This window comes from Pleurodeles waltl, chromosome 3_1, assembly GCF_031143425.1.
Source record: "Pleurodeles waltl isolate 20211129_DDA chromosome 3_1, aPleWal1.hap1.20221129, whole genome shotgun sequence".
In the NCBI taxonomy this organism is placed as follows: Eukaryota; Metazoa; Chordata; class Amphibia; order Caudata; family Salamandridae; genus Pleurodeles; species Pleurodeles waltl.
This window is the reverse complement of record NC_090440.1, coordinates 164,297,206-164,319,910: the sequence shown is the minus strand read 5'-3', so window position 1 is coordinate 164,319,910 and position 22,705 is coordinate 164,297,206. Positions and strand designations below refer to the sequence as shown.

The following is a 22,705-nucleotide window of genomic DNA, read 5'->3' as shown; positions in this document are numbered from 1 at the left end:
CAAACAGAACCATGAAATTAAGTTTTGACAAGAAGAACAAACTCAAAACGGTTTACACTCTTAGTAGTGTGAAAGGGAAAGTAGAATTTCAAATGAAAAAGTAATACAAAAAGATACACTGAGGAAACTCCATGCCACCCGGTAGTCCCGCCCCCCCTTTGTTTGTACCTCAAGCACTTTATACTTTTCCCTCCTACACAGTCCTTCATAATGTCTTCATAAAACAATAAATACGGTATTGAGTCTATATTTCCATAACTGCCCTAGCAAAGTTCACATGTGAAAATAAACATCTTTTTCCTGGTACTCCACCAGCAATCTTACTGTGGAACCTACAGATGCTATAACATGGTCATCTCTGCAAGAATTTGAAGGATCTAAATGTGTGAGCCCCTTCTCAGACAGTCTTGTATCTCAACTCCCTCCAGTAGGATCACCAAAACCCACCCACACTGGACTCAAGGTACTTCATTTAGTCTAGACGCTATTCCTTACATTTGTCCCTAAAAGATCTGTATCTTTTTCTTTTCATTCAACTATACTTTCTGTTCCACGTCCAGGACCCTGCAAGACAGGCACTTTAATTTCATTGTAAAATGTTTTAGTGTTGGCAGTATCTCCTTTTAGGTCACTGTGCAGAGGATTAAGAGATATTAACAAGGTCCTTCAGCCCCTGTGTCAGGGCAACCTCCTCCAGCAAATGGAAGAATCCTACTTATTGGATTTTTTATGTTGTTTTTCAGTCCTCTTTTTTTCTTCACAACATATTAACTCACAGTCACTGGTCCAAAGGGGAAAAACCAAGATTCTCAAGTGTTCAGTGCTTAATCTGTAAAAGAACTAATGCGGGTGAGCAAAGATCTGCTCAGAAGCCAGCGGCAGGCGAAATTAAATGTTGGAGCACAGAATACCGGGCTGTGTAGTCTGGAACCCACCCGATGCCTCTTTAACCCCCTCTCAAATAGACCCTGCCTCTTTATCTCACTCTTTCATGTTCCTGCTTTCTCTCTATGTGAACTCATTTTCTTCTGCCATCTTAATCGTTTCTTTTTCTCTCTTGCTCTTATCCTCCAAGATAAAATTGCCGGTCCACAAGCGAGTGTCTGTGGGTACCATCGGCAACCATCAGCTCATATTAAGCACTGTTTAACAATTCTGCCTATTTTGCAGGCATTAACAAGTTACATAACACAATTTTCACATTAAGTACCCCAAATGTATGTGAATCAAAGCGAATATCAATATGGCACTATGCAGTAGTGACACTAATACTGCCCATATAAAACAGTATCGATAAAATAAATTCTACACTATGAAATGTAATTTTTGATCTTACCTGTCCTTTTGATAAACTTTCCCATCTATCAGGTCCCTGGGGTAAGAGTGAATGTAACAATTCCATTCTCTCTCGTAAGGGAGGTAATAACATTGTGGCACCAACCGACAAGGTCTCAATCACAACCTAGTTAAAAATAAAAAATACAAAAAACAAGTTACAATTGTACATTTAAGTACTATGATAATTTCAAATAGTAACAGAAATAGATAAATAGGTTGTTTACTATAATGAAGATCAAACCTGACTGCTTTATGGTAAAGTGATTTAAGCATGTACATACAATGTTTACACTTACCATTATAAAGTGAAAAAATAAAGCAAAGGCACTTGAGCAACGCCTTCAAGTAGCACGGAGAAGAGAGTTTATTTGTCAAACTGCACTAAAAACCTGTACTGCCATCCCTTGCAGCCGTAATGTATGTAGCGCTATTTGTATAAAGCAAACCTAGCTGAGGAGCAATGCATGCGGAGACTCAGGATTTAATTAGTCCCAGCTGTAAACTCTCCTCCTTACTGAAACCGCCCCTTTGCTCTGTTCACAATACTTCCTAGTGCAGCATATCTTCCCTCCTGCCCCCAATTTTACTGAATCCCGTCCCCACAAAACACCCCTCCGTCCAACCCTTCACAGTATTTGACACTAGCTCGGTTGCCTTTGACAATGCTGGATTACTTGCTTTACAAGCTCTGGCAATACCTGCATGGCTCCCACATACAGGCCTTACACTTCAGAGCTGAGGAGACCCATACCCCATGGCTGTAGACATTTTGGCAATGTCACTCCATCCTAGTGTATGCTGCAGTGTCCTCACTCTGCTTCTTAATAATATACTCATCAGCTCACAGCCTCCTGTCTACGAGAGCATGAGCTGAGCTACCAGGAGCCGTCTGTGTTTGTTTTGGTGCTTATCTGTGGCAATGCTGTGTTGGAAGGAAGATCGGGCTCCTTCCTAAACACCTCCCACTGGCAGCAGAGAGAGCAAGGAAAGCGGGCAGGGATTGACAACCAGTGTCACATTCGTCAAACATTAGCTTACCTACTATATACATTCTCTTTAGAATGGTGAGTTCAAGTGAAAACATGCAGGCTGCTGCTGGGTGTCAAAGACCCTTAAAAATCACTGTTCTGCTCCCAGGCATCGGTTCAGCTTTATCCAAACAATTCAAAAGTGCTGCCCACATGGAAATTAGAAATCTTTTCTTGTACTTCTTCATAACACAGCAATTTACAGAGACCATGTCTGTGTGCATCCCATTTTGAAAGAAATTGTACCTCTGTCAGTGGAAATCACTGCATTGTCGTTAATCGGGTTTTTCTAGTGTAGGTGGAGGACCATATAAGGGGTTCTCTTGATGTCGGGGCAATGCAGTGCTAATATTACTTGATCTGTCAGCAGCCTTCGACATGTTTCTCCATCCCACTCTCCTTGCCCATCTCTGTGCCATTGGTATTAGAGGACTTGCCTTAGATTGGTTGGCTTATTTCCTGGAAGGTAGGGGACAAGAGGTGTGGTGACCGGCATTTTCTTCCGGGTCAAGTGTTCTTCAGGTGGGTGCACCTCAGGGTTTGGCTTTAAGCCCCACTCTATTCAACATTTACCTCACCCCTTTAGCATTTCTGGCTGAGTCCCTGGGAGCTAAACTAATCTCTTATGCTGAAAATACCCAGCTTCTTTTTACCTGGCATAAGAATGAAATGTTCCGCGGGGGAAAAAAAAAAAATCAGATCCTGTTTATCAGTTGTCTTTCTATGGATGACACACCATCAGCTGAAATACAATGCCTAGAAAATGGAGGTACTCTTTTTTGGGGAAAGAGCTGAAAAGCCTTGAAAATCCTTTTGGCCAGTAGATGCCCCTCCACCAATACGGCAAACAAATGCTGTCAAAAATCTTGGCATTAAGTTAGATGGGGAGCTCTCCTTTCGGTCACAGGTCAATGCTGTAGTTGGGGTCTGTTTTGGTCTGTACGAGTACTAAGGACGTTTTTGTATCTTCTTACACTCCCTGCACGGAAACTGGTAATACAGGCGCTAAATACATGCAGACTCTACTATGCTAATGCTTTGTATTTGGGTCTGCCGGACTATCTGGTAAATAAACTACAGGTGGTCCAAAATGTGGCAGCCCGCTTATTGCTGGATTTACCCCTAAGAACACGTCTCCACACACCTTACAGATTTGCACTGGTGGCCTGTTAGGAAAATAATTCACTTCAAAACTCTGCTCTTGACCCATAAAGGCCCTTCATCAATTGCGCACGGGCTACCTTGGGAAAAAGGATTTGCATTTATGTGCCCTGTAGACGTTGCGTTCCTCTAACCTTTTTCTGGTCAAAATCCCTAGGAGGTCCAGAATCAGGACAGGTCTTTTTTTCTTTTTGGGACCTTTCTTCTGGAACAAGCTACCAGTAGAACTTTGGAGTATTTCTGTGACTTTCCTATTTCAAAAAAAATTGAAAACTTGGTTCTTTACAAAGGCTGAGGGTTTTTTCTCCCAATAGTGTTCACATTAGTGCTGTGCGCCAGTACACTCCTCCGAGTAACAGCTGCATGGTAGAAATGCAATTTACATTACATTACAATTGTAATGTGTGTTTTCAACTAGTACAAAGTAACATGCATCTGCTGTTTGTGAGCACTATAAAACACATAAATGGTACCTATTTCAGCCGCACACCAGTGGCTAAGTGAAGCATGTTACAATTCTGCTTAATGGAAGGTCCTTGCTCTTCATCTGATGAGTGTATAAATGAATATGCCAGGCTTTATTAGCACTGGACTCTTAGAAGAATATGAAAGGATTTGCTGTCTTTTCATCTTTCTTTTCTCATCTTTGTCTTTCAGTCTTACTTTCATTACTCTTGCACTTAATTCTACCAGCACCAACTTTTCCTACTTATGTCCAGAGTTACTCCTAAAGATACCCCTACTGATTTTTTTTTCTACTCATTCTTTTCATACTTCCTTTTACTCTGCTACTTACCCTCTTAATGAACTTCCTTCTTTCTCTTACACCTCATTTTTGTTCCTACTCTTACATTATATTATTCCAACATACTCTTACATACTTTTGCTTCCACTTATATGTTACGCCTACTTCCTCTTGCTCTTACTCATTTCTCCGCTTAATCCTATTACATTAACTTACTGCTATTCTTTTGTTTAAATGTGCTACTGTATTTTCCAACACCTTTATTATTTTGTTACGCTAAGTCCTACCTACCCCTACTTGAACCTACCTTCTAATACTATTACATCTACATACTTCAGCTCTTCTGGGTAGCCCTTCGTATGCCTATTCTTACTCATACTTACCCCTACTTGCTGCTATTTACTCCCATTCTTCCTCCTGTATACTCTTATGTGCTTCTAATTTTAGTGCTACTTCCTCCTACGTCTCCTACCACTCTTCTACTTTCTCCTACATACTACTTATTCATGCTCGTACCCCTACTCTCGCTTGCTCCTTATTCTTTTACTCCTACTTAGTCCTACTTATTCCTACCTACTTTTACCTACCTCCAATTTCTCATCTTAATTTTGTTTACTACTACTCTTCATTTCTTATAATCTTTGTCCTAATTGCTCCTTTTCATACTCTTACACATAATCTTAGTCCTACTCGTGTGTCTACTTAGTCCTGCTTACTTATACTCCTAAAGCTACTCTTAGCCCAACTTATACCTAATATTACTATTACTTCTACATAATCTTACCATTCTATTCTTACTCTTACTTTTTAATTCCACTTATTCTGTCTACTCCTGCCTATGTTCGTACTCAGACCTACTTTTGCTCAAGCTCACACCTCACATTACTTCTATTTACACCTATTTTACTTACTTACACTCTTACTTGAACCTGCTCCTACCTTCTCATAATGTATGCTTACATTTACTCCAGCTCCCGCTTGCTCTAGATTTCACTCCCACTTCTTTCTATTATCCATACATACTCCTGATCTTACTCCCACACAATCCTATTTACTTCTGTTCAAACTCTTACTCACACTATTCTTACCCTACACAGATTCATACTCTTGCACCTACTCCTAGAATTACCGCTACTCTTTCTCCTTTGATTATTTCTACTTATGCCTTCTTTTACTTTCAAGTACTCATATCTGCTACTTCTACTGCTACTGTAGCTTTTACCATTGCTTAACTGCTACCTACTCCTACTTGTTGGAATCTGTGTTTGCTCAGCTTGCAGCACAGCCCTTTTACGGCATCCATCCAAGCTCCCACAGGGGAGAAGTTTGTCTGCCCTGATTGATGGCTGCTGTTTAAAGTTTGTACTCATACATACATACATACATAGACGAAGAGCCAGATGTGTTTTCACTGTCTGGAGGCAAACCTGCCAGTGTAAGTTGCCATACAGAAGGGAATATACGACCAGCACTACACAATGAAAATGTCTAAGCTGAAGTGCACGGGAAGAATCTATAATCCATTAATAATTCTGATTCTCTTCAAAAGGGATCACTGATCCTAGCTCAAAGGAGGAACACGTTGCTAATTCTTGATGCCTAAAATAAATTAAGTGGGATTTCTGGGTAAATCCAGGAACGCATTACAAATTATTTATTTCCTCTTCATACAACCCAAATATGTATTAAATATTCCCATTACACGTAAGGCATTTATAACAAAGTTATGCTTCCTGAGCTAGAGGGATATTGAAGTACAGATTCCTAACGCCCAGGAGGAGTTACTGACTCCCCAAAAAACAGCTTCAAACCCTATTGAGTCATTAAAGATCTACTTCTCCACGCCTGAAACCCTTGCAAAAAGAGAAGGTGGGTGGAGACAGAACAAACCTGTGAGGCGTGCAGAGAAGGCACAGAAAGGAAACCTCCCTTACGCTTCTGATCCTGAAGACACCTATACCCCTCTTACCCCCTTTCCTCTACATTCTGGACTGCACCACTCACCTGAAACATCTGCAGATACCTCAGTACTTCCACTTCCCAGGCTTTCATCAGGCATGATTTATTAATGCACTAACAATAAAAATACCCTGCTAATGGCTCAAAGAACAAGCATTGGCAAATCCAATAGGTCTAGCTTATGAGAGACATTGGCTTTGGCAATGTTTTGTAACTAAGCTGTACAGCAGTGCAGATGCTCTGCAGTGTAACTAAAACTAAAACTAAATTTAAAAAGCATTATGACGCAGCGAGGGCTAATGTGCTTTTTTTTTTTTTAAAGTGCATCATACTCCTTTTTAGGGTAAAGCCTGCGTCGCATGCGCTGGTGCATGCGTATCGCATGCAACACGCTTTAGTAGTTAGAAAAGGGCCGGAGCCCCGTCCATGTCATGTCAGTGTCTTTCATTGGTTCGTGGGCTTGCCTGATAAAATCTGATTGCTTTCATTAGTGGAAGGAATGCATACGTCATGCCTTTTCCAGTGGTTAGCCCTCCTCGAGCGTAGCAACCAAGAACTGAAAACATGCGAAGCTCGCTGTTTTCCGTCACGTTTGTGGACTACTTTTTATCTTTTTCGCAGCGCGATCTCGCTTGGCAGAAGTTGAGCGCTTTGCATGACATCAACCCTGTTACATAGTTCACATTTGCTGGTTACGTAGAGAACTGCACTTTTGCTGATAGGTTTCACTACGAGTGACTGTAGCAGCACGATCGCGCTCTTTTTTTCCATTTAATGTGGCAAAAAAGAAAACAAGTTACTTACCTGTAACTACAGTTATCCAGTATTGGTATCTTTCATAAATTCACATGCTTGAATCATCCCCGTCGAAGTGGGAGTCCCACAGTACATAAAATAGCAATAAATAATTTTTTTTTGCCATAGGCTATAATGGAGCCAGCACTTGCTCACATAGCCTATCCATGTCCTTTTGTGAAAGGACCCAAACCTGCCTGCTGTCCAATCAGGCACCAGCACCCCCTAGAACCTTCTCCAGAGAAGCTCCCTTCCTCAGATTTTCCAGCACAAGAGTGAAAAATTTAAAACCTGAGAGGAAATGCGAGCATCAAAGGGGAAAAGGGTGGGTCGCATGTGAATTTATGAAAGATACCAATACTGGATAACTGTAGTTACAGGTACGTAACTTGTTTTCTTATCCAGTATTGGATCTTTCATAAATTCACATGCTTGAATCTGAATAGACAGCAGTATGGTTGATAAACATTGTATGCAGCGTGGGTGGAGGGTGCGAGCATGAAGACCCTCTGTCTCAAATATAAATAATAATAATAATCATATTAAACTCATACATTTCTGAACGTGAGTTACGAAAGAATACCGATACTTTAAGTACGTGTATATATATATATATAAATATATATATATATATAAAATTTCATGCTGTAAATACCGATATCAATATATATATATATTTATATATATATACACACATATTTATATATATATACATCCATAAATACATACATACACCTTACGTATTCACATGGAAGCATAATAGAAACTTGGTTATTTGCATCTCAAACCATATGACTATAACTAAGGAAAGGTCTCACCTTAATGAAAGAGATGGCGTAGCACAGCTTGCCCTACTAGAGAGTCTGTTCTTTGTGATGACTCCAGACAATAGTGCTGCGTAAAGGAGTGCGTAGTTTTCCATGTCGCAGCCTGGCAAATTTTATCACGGGCAATACCTTGAAACAAAGCAGCCGATGTGGAGACTGCTCTTGTGGAGTGGGCTCTCGGGCACCTAGTCAAGGGTTTTCCTGCCTTGGTGTGACAAAATTGGATTGCTGAAGAAATCAATCGGGCTATAGTGGCCTTGGTTACTCCTGTTCCCTGACGTCCCAGAGAATAAGATACTAGGAGTTGGTCTGATTTTCTGATGTGCTTGGTACTTTGCAGATAAAATTTTAGGCATTGTTTGATGTCCAAAGAGTGGAGAGTTCTCTCTGCTATCGTAGTAGGGCTTGGAAAAAAGGTTCGTAGAATAACGGGTTCATTGAGGTGGAACGAAGATGGAACTTTAGGAATATATTTGGGATTGGTTCGGAGCATAACGAAGTCCTCAGAGAAAACTAAAAAGGGTTCTTTTGTAGTGAACGCCTGTATATCACTGACTCTCCTGGTAGAGGTGAGAGCGAGCAAGGTTGACACTTTCCAGGTGATGTACTTGAGTTCCGCCCTATGAATGGGCTCAAAAGGAGCTTTCATGAGTTGGGAGAGAACAATATTAAGGTGCCACTCTGGCGGAGGTAAGCGTACCGGAGGAAAGGTGCGGAACAGCCCTTTCATAAACTGTTTGATGACTCTGGTTGAGCCAATAGACGGCATGTCAGCCGATCATCTGAAGAGGCTATAGCTGCTAGGTGAATCTTGACTGATGCATGGGAAAGACCAGCTTTGGAGAGGGAGAGCAGGTAAGAAAGAATTTGCTCAGAATTAATTTGAAATGGGTGAAAATTGTTCTGAGAGCACCAAACACAGAATCTCTTCCATTTTAGTTTGTATGTCTTGTTCGTGCTCTCTGCTCGTGCCTTAGATAATATGAGCCTACATTCTTGATCGATGTTCATATCTTGGAACTCTCTGTACTCAGGAGCCAAGCATGCAAGTGTAGTGAAGTTGGGTCGGGATGTAAGATGAGACCCTGATTCTTCGTTAGAAGTTTGTGGTTGCAAGGGAGGCGGACTGGATTGGCTACTGACCGGAGGAGGAGCTCCGTGTACCAGTATTGCCTCGGCCACTTGGGGGCTATGAGAATGATCTTGCAGCATTCGGTCTTCATTTTCCTGAGGAGCCTGGGGATCAGTGGAATGGGGGGAAAAGCGTATGCAAAGATCCCGGACCATCTTATCAAAAGAGCATTTCCCCACGACCCCGGGAGTGGGTATCGACTGGCGTAAAACTGGCATTTGGCGTTCAGATTGGTGACGAACAAGTCTAGGATCGGCCGACCCCATCGTTGGAAGATGTCCTCGAGTATGGTCTGGTTGAGTTCCCACTCGTGACAGTTGTCGTCTGTCCTGCTGAGAGAGTCCGCTAGAGCATTGTTGACCCCAGCCAGGTGCTCTGCCCTGAGGCGGACGTTGTTCAGTGTTAGCCAGTTCCAGAGAGACTGAGCTTCTCTTGAGAGGGATCTTGTTCCTCCCTGCTTGTTGATGTAGAACATGCTTGTTGTGTTGTCTGTTCTGACTAACACTGATGATCCTGCGATGCGTGGCAGAAAAGCTCTGAGCTTTAGATGAATCGCCTTCAGCTCTAACAGATTCATGTGCATCTCTTTTTGGAGCTTGGACCATCTGCCTTGAATGCGCATGTCCTGTAAGTGGCCTCCCCATCCTTCCAAGGAGGCGTCCGTGGTGATGATGAAATTGGTTATTGGTGCCAGAAAAGTTAGACCGTGGGAGAGGTGGTTGATGTGAGACCACCATTCTAACGCCTGCCGAATCTTTGGTGTGATAGTTATTAAGTCGTCGAAGGATCCTTGCGACTGGGTCCATTGAAGTTGCAGTTCTTCTTGCAGCGGCCTCATTTTGAGTCTTGCCAGCGGTACTAGGACTATGGCTGAGGAAATCATGCCCAGAAGCGATTTGAATAGTCGTACTGAAACGAACTTTCTTGCGGAGATTGTGACAGCCAATTGGGTCAGCTTCTGCTGCCTTGCTAGGGTAAGATATGCCTTGTTTTGGATAGTGTCTAATTCTGCTCCCAGGAAAACTCTCCTGCGTGCGGGAAGCACGACTGACTTCTGCAGGTTCACTGTTAGACCCAAACTGTTGAATAGTTTTAGGCAGGCGTCTGTGGCTTTGGAGGCTAGTAGAGATGACGGAGCTTTTATGAGCCAGTCGTCCAGGTATGGGAACACCTGGAAACCCTTGCTTCTGAGGGAGGCTGCGACTGGGGCAAGGCATTTCGTGAAGATTCTCGGAGCTGATCTGAGGCCAAATGGTAGAACTCTGAACTGATAATGGGCACCGGCTACTGTAAAACGGAGATATTTGCGATGTTTTTGGTGTATTGGAACGTGGAAGTAGGCGTCCTGGAGATCTAGAGTTGTCATAGATATCTTGCACCTCTTGAATCCTGGAGATTTTGACAGTGTGATCATTCTGAAGGATGGTTTCCGAAGGAACTTGTTGAGTTTCCTGAGGTCTAGTATAAGATGCCACTCTCCTGACTTCTTCCTTATGAGGAAAAACCGGGAGTACAATCCGAGACCCAGTTGTTGCAGAGGAACTGCCTCTATAGCCCCTTTGGCCAGAAGGCTGAAGACTTCCGCTTGAAGCAGACAAAGATGGAGAGAGCTGCCTGATGTTGGTGGGTGAAGCGTGGCTTTTGTGTGAATTCCAGGGTATGACCTCTTTCACTATATCCAGCACCCATTTGTCTGATGTTATTTTCTTCCACTCTTGGATGAAGTTGGAAATGTTTGCTCCTATTTGCTCCTATTTGCTGATGTTGTGGGCGTTGGGGGGAGCATAGCCGGTGCCTGTAGAAGATCATTGCTTTCTGGGTTGATCTCTGGATTGCGAACCCTGCCTTCGTTTACCTCCTTGTCTGGTATAGGAGGCAGTCGATGATTGCCTGTACTGCTGGTGGTATGAAGGCCTGTACTGGGATTGCTGGTATTGTCTATGGAAGGAACCTCGAAATGAGGGGAAACCTCTTCCTCTAGCCCCTCGAAAGGGCTGCTTCTGGTACTGCAGGGTACCCAGGGACTTGGCGGTGTCTGTGTCCGTCTTAATGGCTTGAAGTGCGTCATCCACATGTTTGCCAAATAAAGATTCCCCATCGTAAGGCATGTCTAGGATTCGGGACTGCACTTCTGGTCTAAAAGATGTGGCCTTGAGCCAACCTTGTCGTCGTAAGACAGCGGCACCCGCTAGTTGGCGGAAACCAGTAGAGGCTATGTCAAGAGCGCAGTCGATAATTTCTTCCGACGTACGCTCACCTTCCTGTAGGATCTTTCGTGCCTCTGCTTGTTTATTTTCCGGGATGAGGTCCAGGAAAGGTTGCATGTCGGACCACATTTGGCGGTCATATCGGCCTAAAATCGCTAACGAATTTGCTGCCCTGACAGTGATTGCAGACATGGAGGAGAATCTCTTGCCTATATTGTCCAGTCTGCGACCTTCCTTGTCTGGAGGAGTAGAGATAGGCGTTGATGGATTTTTGGAGCGTCTTTGAGCAGCCTGTGAGATGACTGAGTCAGGCTTTGGATGGCCAGTAAGGCATGCCGGAGAATCTTGGGTTGCCTTGTATTTTTTATCCAGTTTTTGTGGAACTGGAGGAACCGTAGCCGGATTTCGCATAATCTTTGTGCCCTCGCTCCATATGAAATCAATAATCGGAATGGACCGTACCGACTTCCGTGATTGCTCCTTGAAATCATGTAGGAAACATTCTGATTGGGAGACAGATGTTGGGAGGTGGAAACGTACTGCGGCTCTGTCCATAAGATTATGGAAACCACCTATGTCCTCGGGTGGAGATTTAGAGGGGCGAGGCGGTGGTGGAGAAGGAGTGGGAGACAAGTAATCATCACATTCCTCGGTAGGATGTTGTGGAGTGGAAATTTCTCCTTCTTCTTGTTCTTCTTCCCCTGAAGTGGAACCTTCATCTCTGGGGGGTGCAGCTAACACAGAGTGTGATGTCAATCTTGGAGTAGCTGGAGGAGGAGGAGCATTAACTGGCGTCACCGGAGAGACCGGAGCTGGTGATTTATCTTCCACTGGGAACCTTCTCCTATAATACTGAAGCATGGATTGTAAATGCTGGATTAAGGAGGAAGGCATTTGTACGGTATCTCTGTGTTGAGGCTCTCGTGTTTCGTAGTATTGCTCCTGATGAGAATAGTATGGTTGATACTGTTCATACTCATCCTCTTCATCCTCATCTTGGTATTTGACATGGAGCTGCGAGGGGCTATGTGCATCTCCGAAAGGACCTTCGTCCGATTCCTCCCAGTCAAGAAGATGACTGGGTAGTAAAGCCGACACCTTGTTTGGAGATGTGTCGATTGGATAAATGTCCTGTGCAGGTAGAGATCTGATCCTGACCATGGCTCGGAGATCTGGAGACCTGGAAGAGGTAGGAGTGGCCTCAACCTGTCTACTAGGCACCACTGCTGTTGATGGTACAGATGTTTCCGTCGACGGTGGTGTCGCCGACGATGGTCTCGCCGACGATGGTCTTGCCGACGGTAGCTTCTTTGACTGTGTCCCCGTCGATGTCGAAAGCGCCGATGAAAATGGCGTCACCGACGTTATAGTTGACGGGGCAGTCGGTGTTGCAACCGACGATGCTTTTACTGTACTCGTCGATGGAGTCTTGAGAGAGGGGATCGGATCCCTTACAGTCGATGTTAAGGTCGTCAACGCTGACGACGGTCTCGTCGACGATGTAGTGGAGACGGTAGTTGTAGGTACCGTCGTCGTCGTCACGGTCGTCGACGGTGTTGTCGTCGATCTAATTTTTAGAGTCATTTTTCCACAAGTGGAAGGCTCTGAGGAAGGAGATAGATGGTAGGACTCCTTCTTTTGAAGAGGAGAGGAAGGCTCAGAGGAGACTTCCCATGATGTGATTTCTGCCTCTTCCTGGATTTTTCTGTGTGGCCTAGGTCCTCAGATCTGGACCTTTTGTGTGGCCTCTCTGACCCACCCTCCTCTCCTCACCTGAAGTACAGGATTTGGCCTGTAACCATGTCAGGAGCCTGCCCTCACGGTCTCTGAGGGTCTTTGTGGAGACGGTGCGACATATCTTGCAGTCCTTAAGCTGATGTTGTGGGTAGAGACAATACAAACAGTCTTTATGTGGGTCATCCACATGGAGCCTTTTCTTCCCACAGGTCTTGCAAGGGCGGAAAAGGCCTTTCCTAGAAGAATCTGACATATTTTCAACTCTTTTGAGAGAAAAGATTCTGAAGTAGAGGAAAAAACTGAGCAGAGCTCAGGGAGACTCCCTTCACACGACGTGCGGTAGAAAATCTGAGGAAGGGAGCTTCTCTGGAGAAGGTTCTAGAGGGTGCTGGTGCCTGATTGGACAGCAGGCAGGTTTGGGTCCTTTCACAAAAGGACATGGATAGGCTATGTGAGCAAGTGCTGGCTCCATTATAGCCTATGGCAAAAAAAATGTTTTTATTATTTATTGCTATTTTATGTACTGTGGGACTCCCACTTCGACGACGGGGATGATTCAAGCATGTGAATTTATGAAAGATCCAATACTGGATAAAGTCCGGTTCGGAGTTTACAACTGCTAATAGCTCTAATTCGGAGAAATACGAGCCCCGTTGCATTGCAAATGCTTGTTTATTATTATGTTTAACCATGCTGCTATACAGCATCACTACAAATCACTGCCAAAGTCAGCAATGCCGATGCTGTTACAGCATGAATAAAAGGCAATAACAGAGCCTATATGGCGACATCTACTGGCTTTGCCAATGCTTGTTATCTGCCAGTATCCCACTTTGAGTAACAAGAAAACCTGTTGTAGCCCATACCTACTGGAGACAAAGCCTACATCAAACTCTTACCAATGTACAGAGATACAATATAACACTGAAAACATTTCTATATATTTATTTGATCAGTCAATGTCATAGTAGGGCTGGCTGAGAGGGGCCTTCAACATATTTCTTTTGCCTGAGGAAGCTAGATGTCTCAATTTAATGTTATTATATCAAACTAGGATTTTGTAGTATTTGGTCATGATATTAGGGAGGGTAGCCATGTAAATCATTTCTTCAAACAAAACGGCGAGGGAATGAAGTTTCAACTTTCTAAGCAGGTGACGGTAACTTTGTTAGTTAGGAAATGTGTACTTACATGTAAATACTTTGATCAATGGTGAAAGCAACAGATTTGGACATGACAATTGAACTAGATAGATTGCCAAGAAAAGTCGAGATTTATACTATTTATGGACTGGGCTGAGTTTTAAAAAGAATGGGCTTATCAAGTTAATTTATCAAGAAATATTTACAGTAGGATAAACTGGCTGGGTTTCATACTCTCAAATATACCTGTGTATCACCTGCATATAGAAGAAAGAGGAATTTGTTTTTCCTTCCACATAGTGTTAAAGAGTTCCATATATATACTGAAAAAACAGCAAAAGAATAGAGCCTTTTCATAATGAGAAGATTTATGGTGAAAGAATAGAAATCCCTTTATAGCCTCAAGGAAACAAGAGGAGAGGGAGCCAAATCAAATCACAAATTTTGATAATTAGGAGTGCACCAACCACGAACAAGGCAGTAAAATGATTCAATTTAAATGCAATAGGTATTCTTTCTGGTAGGAGGAACTCCAGGTGCCAGGATTCACCTGGTCTGCATTTGCCTGCCGGAGTCCATGAAGGAAGCAGGCCCCTCCTTCCAGCTAGTGACTGTTATCTTGTGCTATAAAGCCCAGCCCTGTTCTCTACTGCGCGGGACGTTCATGCAGCTAGTGGGGACTTGGCCCCAGGATCCACCTTGCCTGCATTTACCTACCCGGGGCGTGAAGGAGGTCCTAACCTCTGGCTTCTGACTGTTTTTGCACACTATGAAATGCATCCCTGTGCAGGATATGCAAGAAAAGCCCAGGCCAAGAACAGGCCCATCTTTATCCGCAAGAGGCTGGGATGGGCCAACGCCTTGGTTTTGCAACTCGGCAAGTTTCAGCATCTTGTCACGTCGCTGGACTGTTTTTTTATTAAGGCACATTTGGTTTTGGATTCTCACTGGGTACTTTCTTTGGACACATGATGTGTAAGAGAGTTTTTATGGCGTGATTTGCACACCCCTTGCCCAATATTTTTAACCGCGACGGGTGGGTGGCCTTAAACTTTACTTACAACTTTTGACATTCTAGGATGAAAAAGAGGAGTGGAGACGCAAGGCCTTAATCATAAGAAAACAGCTATCAAACATGCAGCATTAATCTGTATTGTGAGAAAAATAATTAACTTAACAAAGCAAGTGTCTGACCAAAATATGTAAATCTAAATAAATTAAAAAAACTACAATTTTAGATGAGAGGAACAGAGTATGCCAAATGTAGGAGGCTGGCCTGGCTTGTAGTGGGTACCAGAGGTACTTGCACCTTGTGCAAGGTCCAGTTTACCCTTATTAGTGTAGAAGAGGTGTTTCTAGCAGCTTAGGCTGATAGAAGGTAGCTATGGCAAAGCAGCTTAGGCTGAACTAGAAGACATGCAAAGCTCCTACTACACCACTTATATCATCTGCACAATATCATAAGAAAACACAATACACAGAGTTATTAAAAATAAAGGCACTTTATTTTTATGACAATATGCCACAAGTGTATCAGTGAGTACCCTCAGTAAGAAGGAAGTAATATACACAAGTCATATGTACACAAACCCAAAACAGGTAAGTAAGAGTAAGAAATGTAATGCAAACAGTGTAGGATTACAATTGGTTGCAATAGACAAGCATAGGTATTGGGGCAACACAAACTATATACTCCAAAAGTGGAATGCGAACCACAAATGGACCCCAGACCTGTGTGAGCTTGTAGAGGGTCGCTGGGACTAAAAGAAAACAGTGAGGGTTAGAAAAATACCCCACCCCAAGACCCTGAAAAGTAGGAGTAAAGTGCACTTACTACCCCCAGAGAGCACAATAGTCGTGATAGGGGGATTCTGCAGGAAGAACAAACACCAGCAGTGCACTGACAACAGATTTCCGGACCTGCACGGCAAGGGGACCAAGTCCAATAGTCGCAACAGTGTCCGGGGGTGGGGGGCAGGAGCCCAGGAAACCCCGGATGAAGGTGCAAGGAAGCTGCCTCCAGATGGAAGAAGCTTGGAGTTCTGCAAGAAAGAAGAGGGCTAGGAACTTCTCCTTTGGAAGACAGATGTCCCACGTCGCGGTGAAGCTTGCAGAGGTGTTCCCACGCAGAAATACTGCAAACAAGCCTTGCTAGCTGCAAGGGTCACGGTAGAGGTTTTTGGGTGCTGCTGAGGACCAGGAAGGACCAGTATGTCGCCTTTTGGAGGAGGAGACAGAGGGGGCGGTCAGCAACTCAGAGAGCACTCACAGAAGCAGGCAGCACCCGCAGAAGTACCCCAACAGGCACTTAGAAGAAGAGTGAACCGGAGTCCACGCAAAGTTACAAAAGGGGGTCCCACGACGTCGGAGGACAACTCAGAAGGTTGTGCACTGCAGGACGGAGAGCTGGGGACCCAGGCTAGGCTGTGCACAAAGGAAATCCTGGAAGAGTGCACAGGAGCCGGAGCAGCTGTAAATCACGCGGTACACAGCTTTGCAGTCTAGCGTAGGGAGGCAAGGACTTACCTCCACCAAACTTGGACTGAAGAGTCACTGGACTGTGGGAGTCACTTGGACAGAGTTGCTGTGTTCCAGGGACCACACTCGTCAGGATGAGAGGGGACCGAGAGGACCAGTGATGCAGTCTTTTGGTGCCTGCGTTAGTAGGCGGAAGATTCAGTCGACCCACGGGAGATTTCTTCAGAGCTCCTGATGCAGGGTGAAGGCAGGCTACCCCCAGAGGATGCACCACCTGGAAACAGTCGAGAAAGCCGGCAGGATTAGGCGCTACAATGTTGCTGGTAGTTGTCTTGCTACTTTGTTACGGTTTTGCAGGCGTCCTGGAGCAGTCAGCAGTCGATCCTTGGTAGAAGGGGAAGAGGGAGATGCAGAGGAACTCTGGTGAGCTCTTGCATTCGTTATCTGAAAAATTCCCCAAAGCAGAGACCCTAAATAGCCAGAAAAGGAGGTTTGGCTACCAAGTTAGGAGGATTGGCTACCAAGAGAGGTAAGAGCCTATCAGAAGGAGCCTCTGACGTCACCTGATGGCACTGGCCACTCAGAGCAGTCCAGTGTGCCCCCAACACCTCTGTTTCCAAGATGGCAGAGGTCTGGGACACACTGGAGGAGCTCTGGGCACCTCCCCTGGGAGGTACTGGTCAGGGGAGTAGTCACTCCCCTTTCCTTTGTCCAGTTTCACGCCAGAGAAGGGCTGGGGGATCCCTGAATCGGTGTAGACTGGCATATGCAGAGATGGGCACCATCTGTGCCCATCAAAGCATTTCCAGAGGCTGGGGGAGGCTACTCCTCCCCAGCCCTTCACTCCTATTTCCAAAGGGAGGGGGTGTAACACCCTCTCTCAGAGGAAATTCTTTGTTCTGCCTTCCTGGGCCAGGGCTGCCTGGACCCCAGGAGGGCAGAAACCGGTCTGAGGGGTTGGCAGCAGCTGCAGTGGAGACCCCGGAGAGGCAGTTTGGCAGAACCCAGGTTCTGTGCTAGAGACACGGGGGATCATGGAATTGTCACCCCAATACCAGAATGGTATTGGGGTGACAATTCCATGATCTTAGACCTGTTACATGCCCATGTTCGGAGTTACCATTGTGACGCTATACATAGGTAGTGACCTATGTATAGTGCACACGTGTAATGGTGTCCCCGCACTCACAACGTCCGGGGAATTTGCCCTGAACGATGTGGGGGCACCTTGGCTAGTGCCAGGGTGCCCACACACTAAGTAACTTTGCACCCAACCTTCACCAGGTGAATGTTAGACATATAGGTGACTTATAAGTTACCTATGTGCAGTGGTAAATGGCTGAGAAATAACGTGGACATTATTTCACACAGGCTGCAGTGGCAGGCCTGTGTAAGAATTGTCAGAGCTCCCTATGGGTGGCAAAAGAAATGCTGCAGCCCATAGGGATCTCCTGGAACCCCAATACCCTGGGTACCTTAGTACCATATACAAGGGAATTATATGGGTGTACCAGTATGTCAATGTGAATTGGTAAATTTAGTCACTAGCCTGTTAGTGACAAATTTGGAAAGCAGAGAGAGCATAACCCCTGAGGTTCTGGTTAGCAGAGCCTCAGTGAGACAGCTAGTCATCACACAGGGAACACATACAGGGCATATACTATGAGCACTGGGTCCCTGCCTGGCAGGGTCCCAGTGACACATGGACTAAAACAACATACATACAGTGACATATGGGGGTAACATGCCAGGCAAGATGGTACTTTTTTACACCAAACATCACCACAGATCAACCTGCACTGATGGAGAATGATTGCATAAGCTTTCTCTCAGACAATTCCCTTGAGCTGGATTGATTGTCATGTCATCTGATGTCAAATTTGATCCGTTCTTTGATGTTCTAAAGTGTGTGGGCAACAGCCAACCTGAAAACATAGGAGAACTGGGGGATAGTCAAGAAATGGTGGGCCCAAAACCTAAGACACAAGGCCATCAGCTCTGCTTTATGAATATTGATTTTATCAACTAGTTAAAATATGGAATTTCAGACTTAAAAGAGCATGGAAAATCAGACTTATTCTAGGTCTTGTCAAGAATTGACCATGGGTGTTAATAATTATGGCAAAGTCTCAAGTGTTCCATGTAAGTGTTCAAATAATAATATGGGTTTTCTAAATATGAGAGACAAACATGTAGGACATATGCTAGAGCCCCCCAAAAGAAAATCCCAACTTTTCCAGGAGGAGGAAAAAGGGATGCAAATTCAATTGCAGGCTGCAGTAGAGACAACGAACAACAAGGTCATAACTCAGAAAAGGTAGGTGTAAGACCTTCCCCAAATAACTGTACATTTAAGGAAGGGCACATACTTTAAGACAACCAAATACTTTTACATTTAAGAATGGGCACTCATTTGTTAAATCAACATGCTCTTCAACCTATGATGCTAATCTACTGAGTAGGAAAAATGTATCTAATGGCTTTGCTGGTTTGCAAACAGATTATCATAATCTCAGTCCTCACTTATCAAAAGAGAACACAATCATTATGACCAAAATATGTAAACTGCAACATGATAGGTTTAGGAATGAAATGCCACTGAAGAATAAGGTGGTACACTGGTGCACATCAGGACTGTGCACCAGTGTGACTCCATTATCTGTAGTGATGTTGTTGAGTTAACTCGAAATCCAGATAATACAGGGAATTATGATTATTTAAGATTAATGTAAAATATGTCAGATTGACAAGGGGAGTAAATTAATAAGTTACTTACCTTCAGTAACACGTTATCTGGTAGAGACATTAGTCATAGATTCCTTACATTAGAGTAATCAACAGGCATCAGACTAGATTTGGAACTTTTTTGAGCAGTAACCGTGTGAGCTGGTAGGGGCTTTGTTTAGCTCCGTTTCAGCAGCATCTGTGCCACAAGTGATGCATGCGGTACCTGTACAGGCGCCACCCTGATGCGCTGATGTAAATTTTGCGTCTTTCCATGACAGGAGCACAGAACCACAATGAGAACGGACCACTGGTGAGGAAAAACTAGGGCCCTGAAAAGGCTGTCCCTTACACACCAATCAGCTCGCAGAGAAGATGGGTGGGTCAGTAAGGAATCTGAGGCTACATAGAGTCTCCACCAGAAAAGGAGTAACTTGTTCATCTGATAGAGACTTTTAGTCGCAAATCCTCACCAGAGAATAGATAACCAGCAATTCCTTCCAGGAGGTGTGTCTGCAAAGCCAATTTTATATCAAAAAGTCCTGTCGGACCAAATGGGCGACGTGCCCATCACGACGGACCTGACTGTACAGACAACAGTGTTTGGTAAATGTGCAAGGATGTGCCCCCGTTGCTGCCTGACAGATGTCCAGGACAGGGACTCTGTGGGCTAACGCAGTAGTCCCAGCCTTAGCTCTGATACAGTGAGCACACAAACCCTCAGGGGGTTGCTTCTTGGCCAATGTATAGCTGTAAGAAGCTGGCTCTTTATTTAGTGGACCAAAATGAGGTGAACTGTGCAAAATGACACTCCAAATGCTCTCTTTTGTGGTAGTGTGGGCAAGCAGGTGGGCATATTGAGGGTAATGCTAAGCATGTGTTGCACACACACAGGCAGTGAGACAATAAAGAAATCCGACATCAGTTGATAAAAATAACACATAGTTCTATATAAATTTAGAGGCCAAGATCACCGGAATCAGGTGAGTACTTCTCAAGAAATGAATGTTTAGCTTTCAAAAGCGGACAGTGCATTTTTCTGTAGCTGCAATCTTACTCTACAGGACAAAACACATACATGGCAAACAGGTACTTCACAGCAACTTGCAGGACCAATCTTCTGGACTTAACAGGGCAGGGTCCTAGGCCACACCAACAGTTCACCTTGGGTGGTTTTGGGGCAGCCGGGTGCAGTGGTGCAGTTCAGCATCAGGTGTCCCTTGTAAGGTAATAGAGTTCGGGCCTGTCACAAAGATGCTGCAGGGGTGGATTGAGAGTCCAGTCTGGGTGAACAACTGAGGGAGTCTTGCAATGCTCAGGGAGGACATAGGGACACCAGTGGTCCTGTTCTCCTTGAGGTGATTTTGGATCGTCAGGTTTCCGTCAACACAGAAACAGGCTGCAGGCATGCCTAAAGGACCAGTGTGGCCGAACCAAAAAGTGGGCTCAGGTCTCGCAAGCTTGAGGGATGAAGGGACACCAGTGGTCCTCTTCTCCTCAGTCCCGGGCATCCGGGTGCAGAGGTGCAGTGGACCGTTGGGTCTCTGTCACCAAAGGCGGTTGCGGTAGAGGAGGGCCTGCATACAGAGGCTGCAAGCATCATCAGGAAGTCCACAGTTGATGACCTCAAGATAGGCTTTTTCTCTGGAGGGCCTGGGAGCCACGCTGACACCACTGGCCCACTTCAGCTCAGGTTAGGTGGCTCGATGAGTGGTGCTGCCCTGTGTCAGGTTTTGGCAGTCCCAGGTCCTCACAGTTCTACTTGGGTGGCCTGTAGATGCAGGGAAGCAGCTCCTCTGCTCCAAGGGAGTTCTTCTTGGCAATTTGCAAAGCACTGGCAGCTCTACCGGTTTCTTGGAGGCTACAGCGGCAGGACAGGTCAGTTGCTCCACAAGGGTCGGGTACTGCAGGTAGGCTGGCAGGGTCAGCACCAAGTCCGTCGTGCTCCTTGATTCTTGGGTCAGCATGCTTCTTATCCACTCCATTTGTGTCCAGCAAAGATCTGTTTTCCTGGTATCAGGCGGTCCCCTAAATACTCATTTTAGGGGGCATTAAGGGGAGTGAAGGGTAGTAGTTAACTGGCTCCTTACCCTTGGGGTCAATACACCCCATAGATGATCACTTCCTTGGGGAGTGGGCATCACCCTGTCCCAGAATTCACAATTTCACCACACACAAGATAGTGGAATTCCTAATGCTGTGTTTACTTCAGGCTGGTCATACTAGGGGGGTGTCCTGCCTCCAAGTACAATGCGCCTCCTGCATAGCTAGTTTTCCAGGCTGTCCAGGCGTCAAATGGGGCCCTGGGGCAGGAGGGTGGTCGGCATCTCCCTCTGAGAAGAGCCAGATCTGCATACCAATGGTAGTCGACTCCTTCAAAGCTTCCTGCTTTGGAATGCAAATTTAAAGGTCATCCTGTTGGGAGGGGTGTGTAACACCACTGCCAGAGCAGGCTTGGTTTCTGACCTCGAGAGAGCAAAGGCTCTCACATTTTCAGGTCAGAAGTTCATCTGTTGGTGGCACGCTGGCTAGAGCTAGTCAGTTAGCCCACCAGCACTTGGTAGGTTTCAGGGGGCACTTTGTCACGCAGCATTGGTGGCAGTCTGCATGAGTTTGGGTCTGGGACCCTTAGAGTGGTACAAGTTATGCTGCAGCTCTTAGGGGCCCTCTTTAGTACCTAGGCACCATTTACTAGGAACTTACCGAGGTGCTAAAGGGCCTGACCACTTAGGGATCAAGTGACCAGGTGTCTTGTTTTGGAGAAGGAACACTGGCACTGGGGAGCTGGTTAGCAGGAACCCAGTGCCCTTCACAGTTGCATCAGAAACCAAGCAAAAAGTGTGTGTGTGTGGGGGGGGGGGGGGGTACTGCAATCAGAACCCAGCTTCCTCCATTACCAGCTATTGGTGCAGAGTACTATTCATCTTGAGGTCATCCGTTTCTGCATTACCTTCCCTTTCTCAGCTCCCACATACCCCACGAAGTGCTGATTGTCTACCCTGAACTCTTTTGTGCGGTCAAGGTAGAATGACAAAGCTCTTTTTAGGTCCAAACAGTAGAGTCTCCCCTCCTCTTTAGAGGGGTGAGGTGGAGCAAAGAAGTTAGGCCAGGTGATGTGCTAACCTACATGGAATAGAGTTACAGCCTCCGGAAGAAAGGAGGCACGTATTCAGAGAACCAGCTTGTGCATGTAGAAGATGGTGTATGGAGGGTATGCTGAGAGTGCCTTTAATTCACTGACCCTCCAGGATGATCTTATGGCCATTAGAAAAGCAGTTTTTATGGTCAATATCCTAAGCAGGCAATTGTGCAGAAGCTCAAAGGATGCACATATCAAGAAGGTGAGAAGAAGATTCAGATCCCACTGGGGCATGATGAATAGCCTGAAAGGGGGGGCGATTACGTGCTGCAAGCCTTTAAAATACCTTGCCA

At 45.1% G+C, this 22,705-nt stretch overlaps 1 protein-coding gene across 12 annotated transcripts in view; it reads right to left on the bottom strand.

Moving 5' to 3' along the window:
- HERC1 (HECT and RLD domain containing E3 ubiquitin protein ligase family member 1) overlaps positions 1-22,705 on the bottom strand; it is a 1,155,039-nt gene that overhangs the window by 1,024,334 nt on the left and 108,000 nt on the right. For all 12 annotated transcript variants that reach the window (XM_069222059.1, XM_069222062.1, XM_069222061.1 and 9 more), the window contains exon 13: positions 1,337-1,462. In XM_069222059.1, coding sequence (XP_069078160.1) covers positions 1,337-1,462 — 126 coding nt within the window. The remainder of the gene's footprint in view (positions 1-1,336; positions 1,463-22,705) is intronic.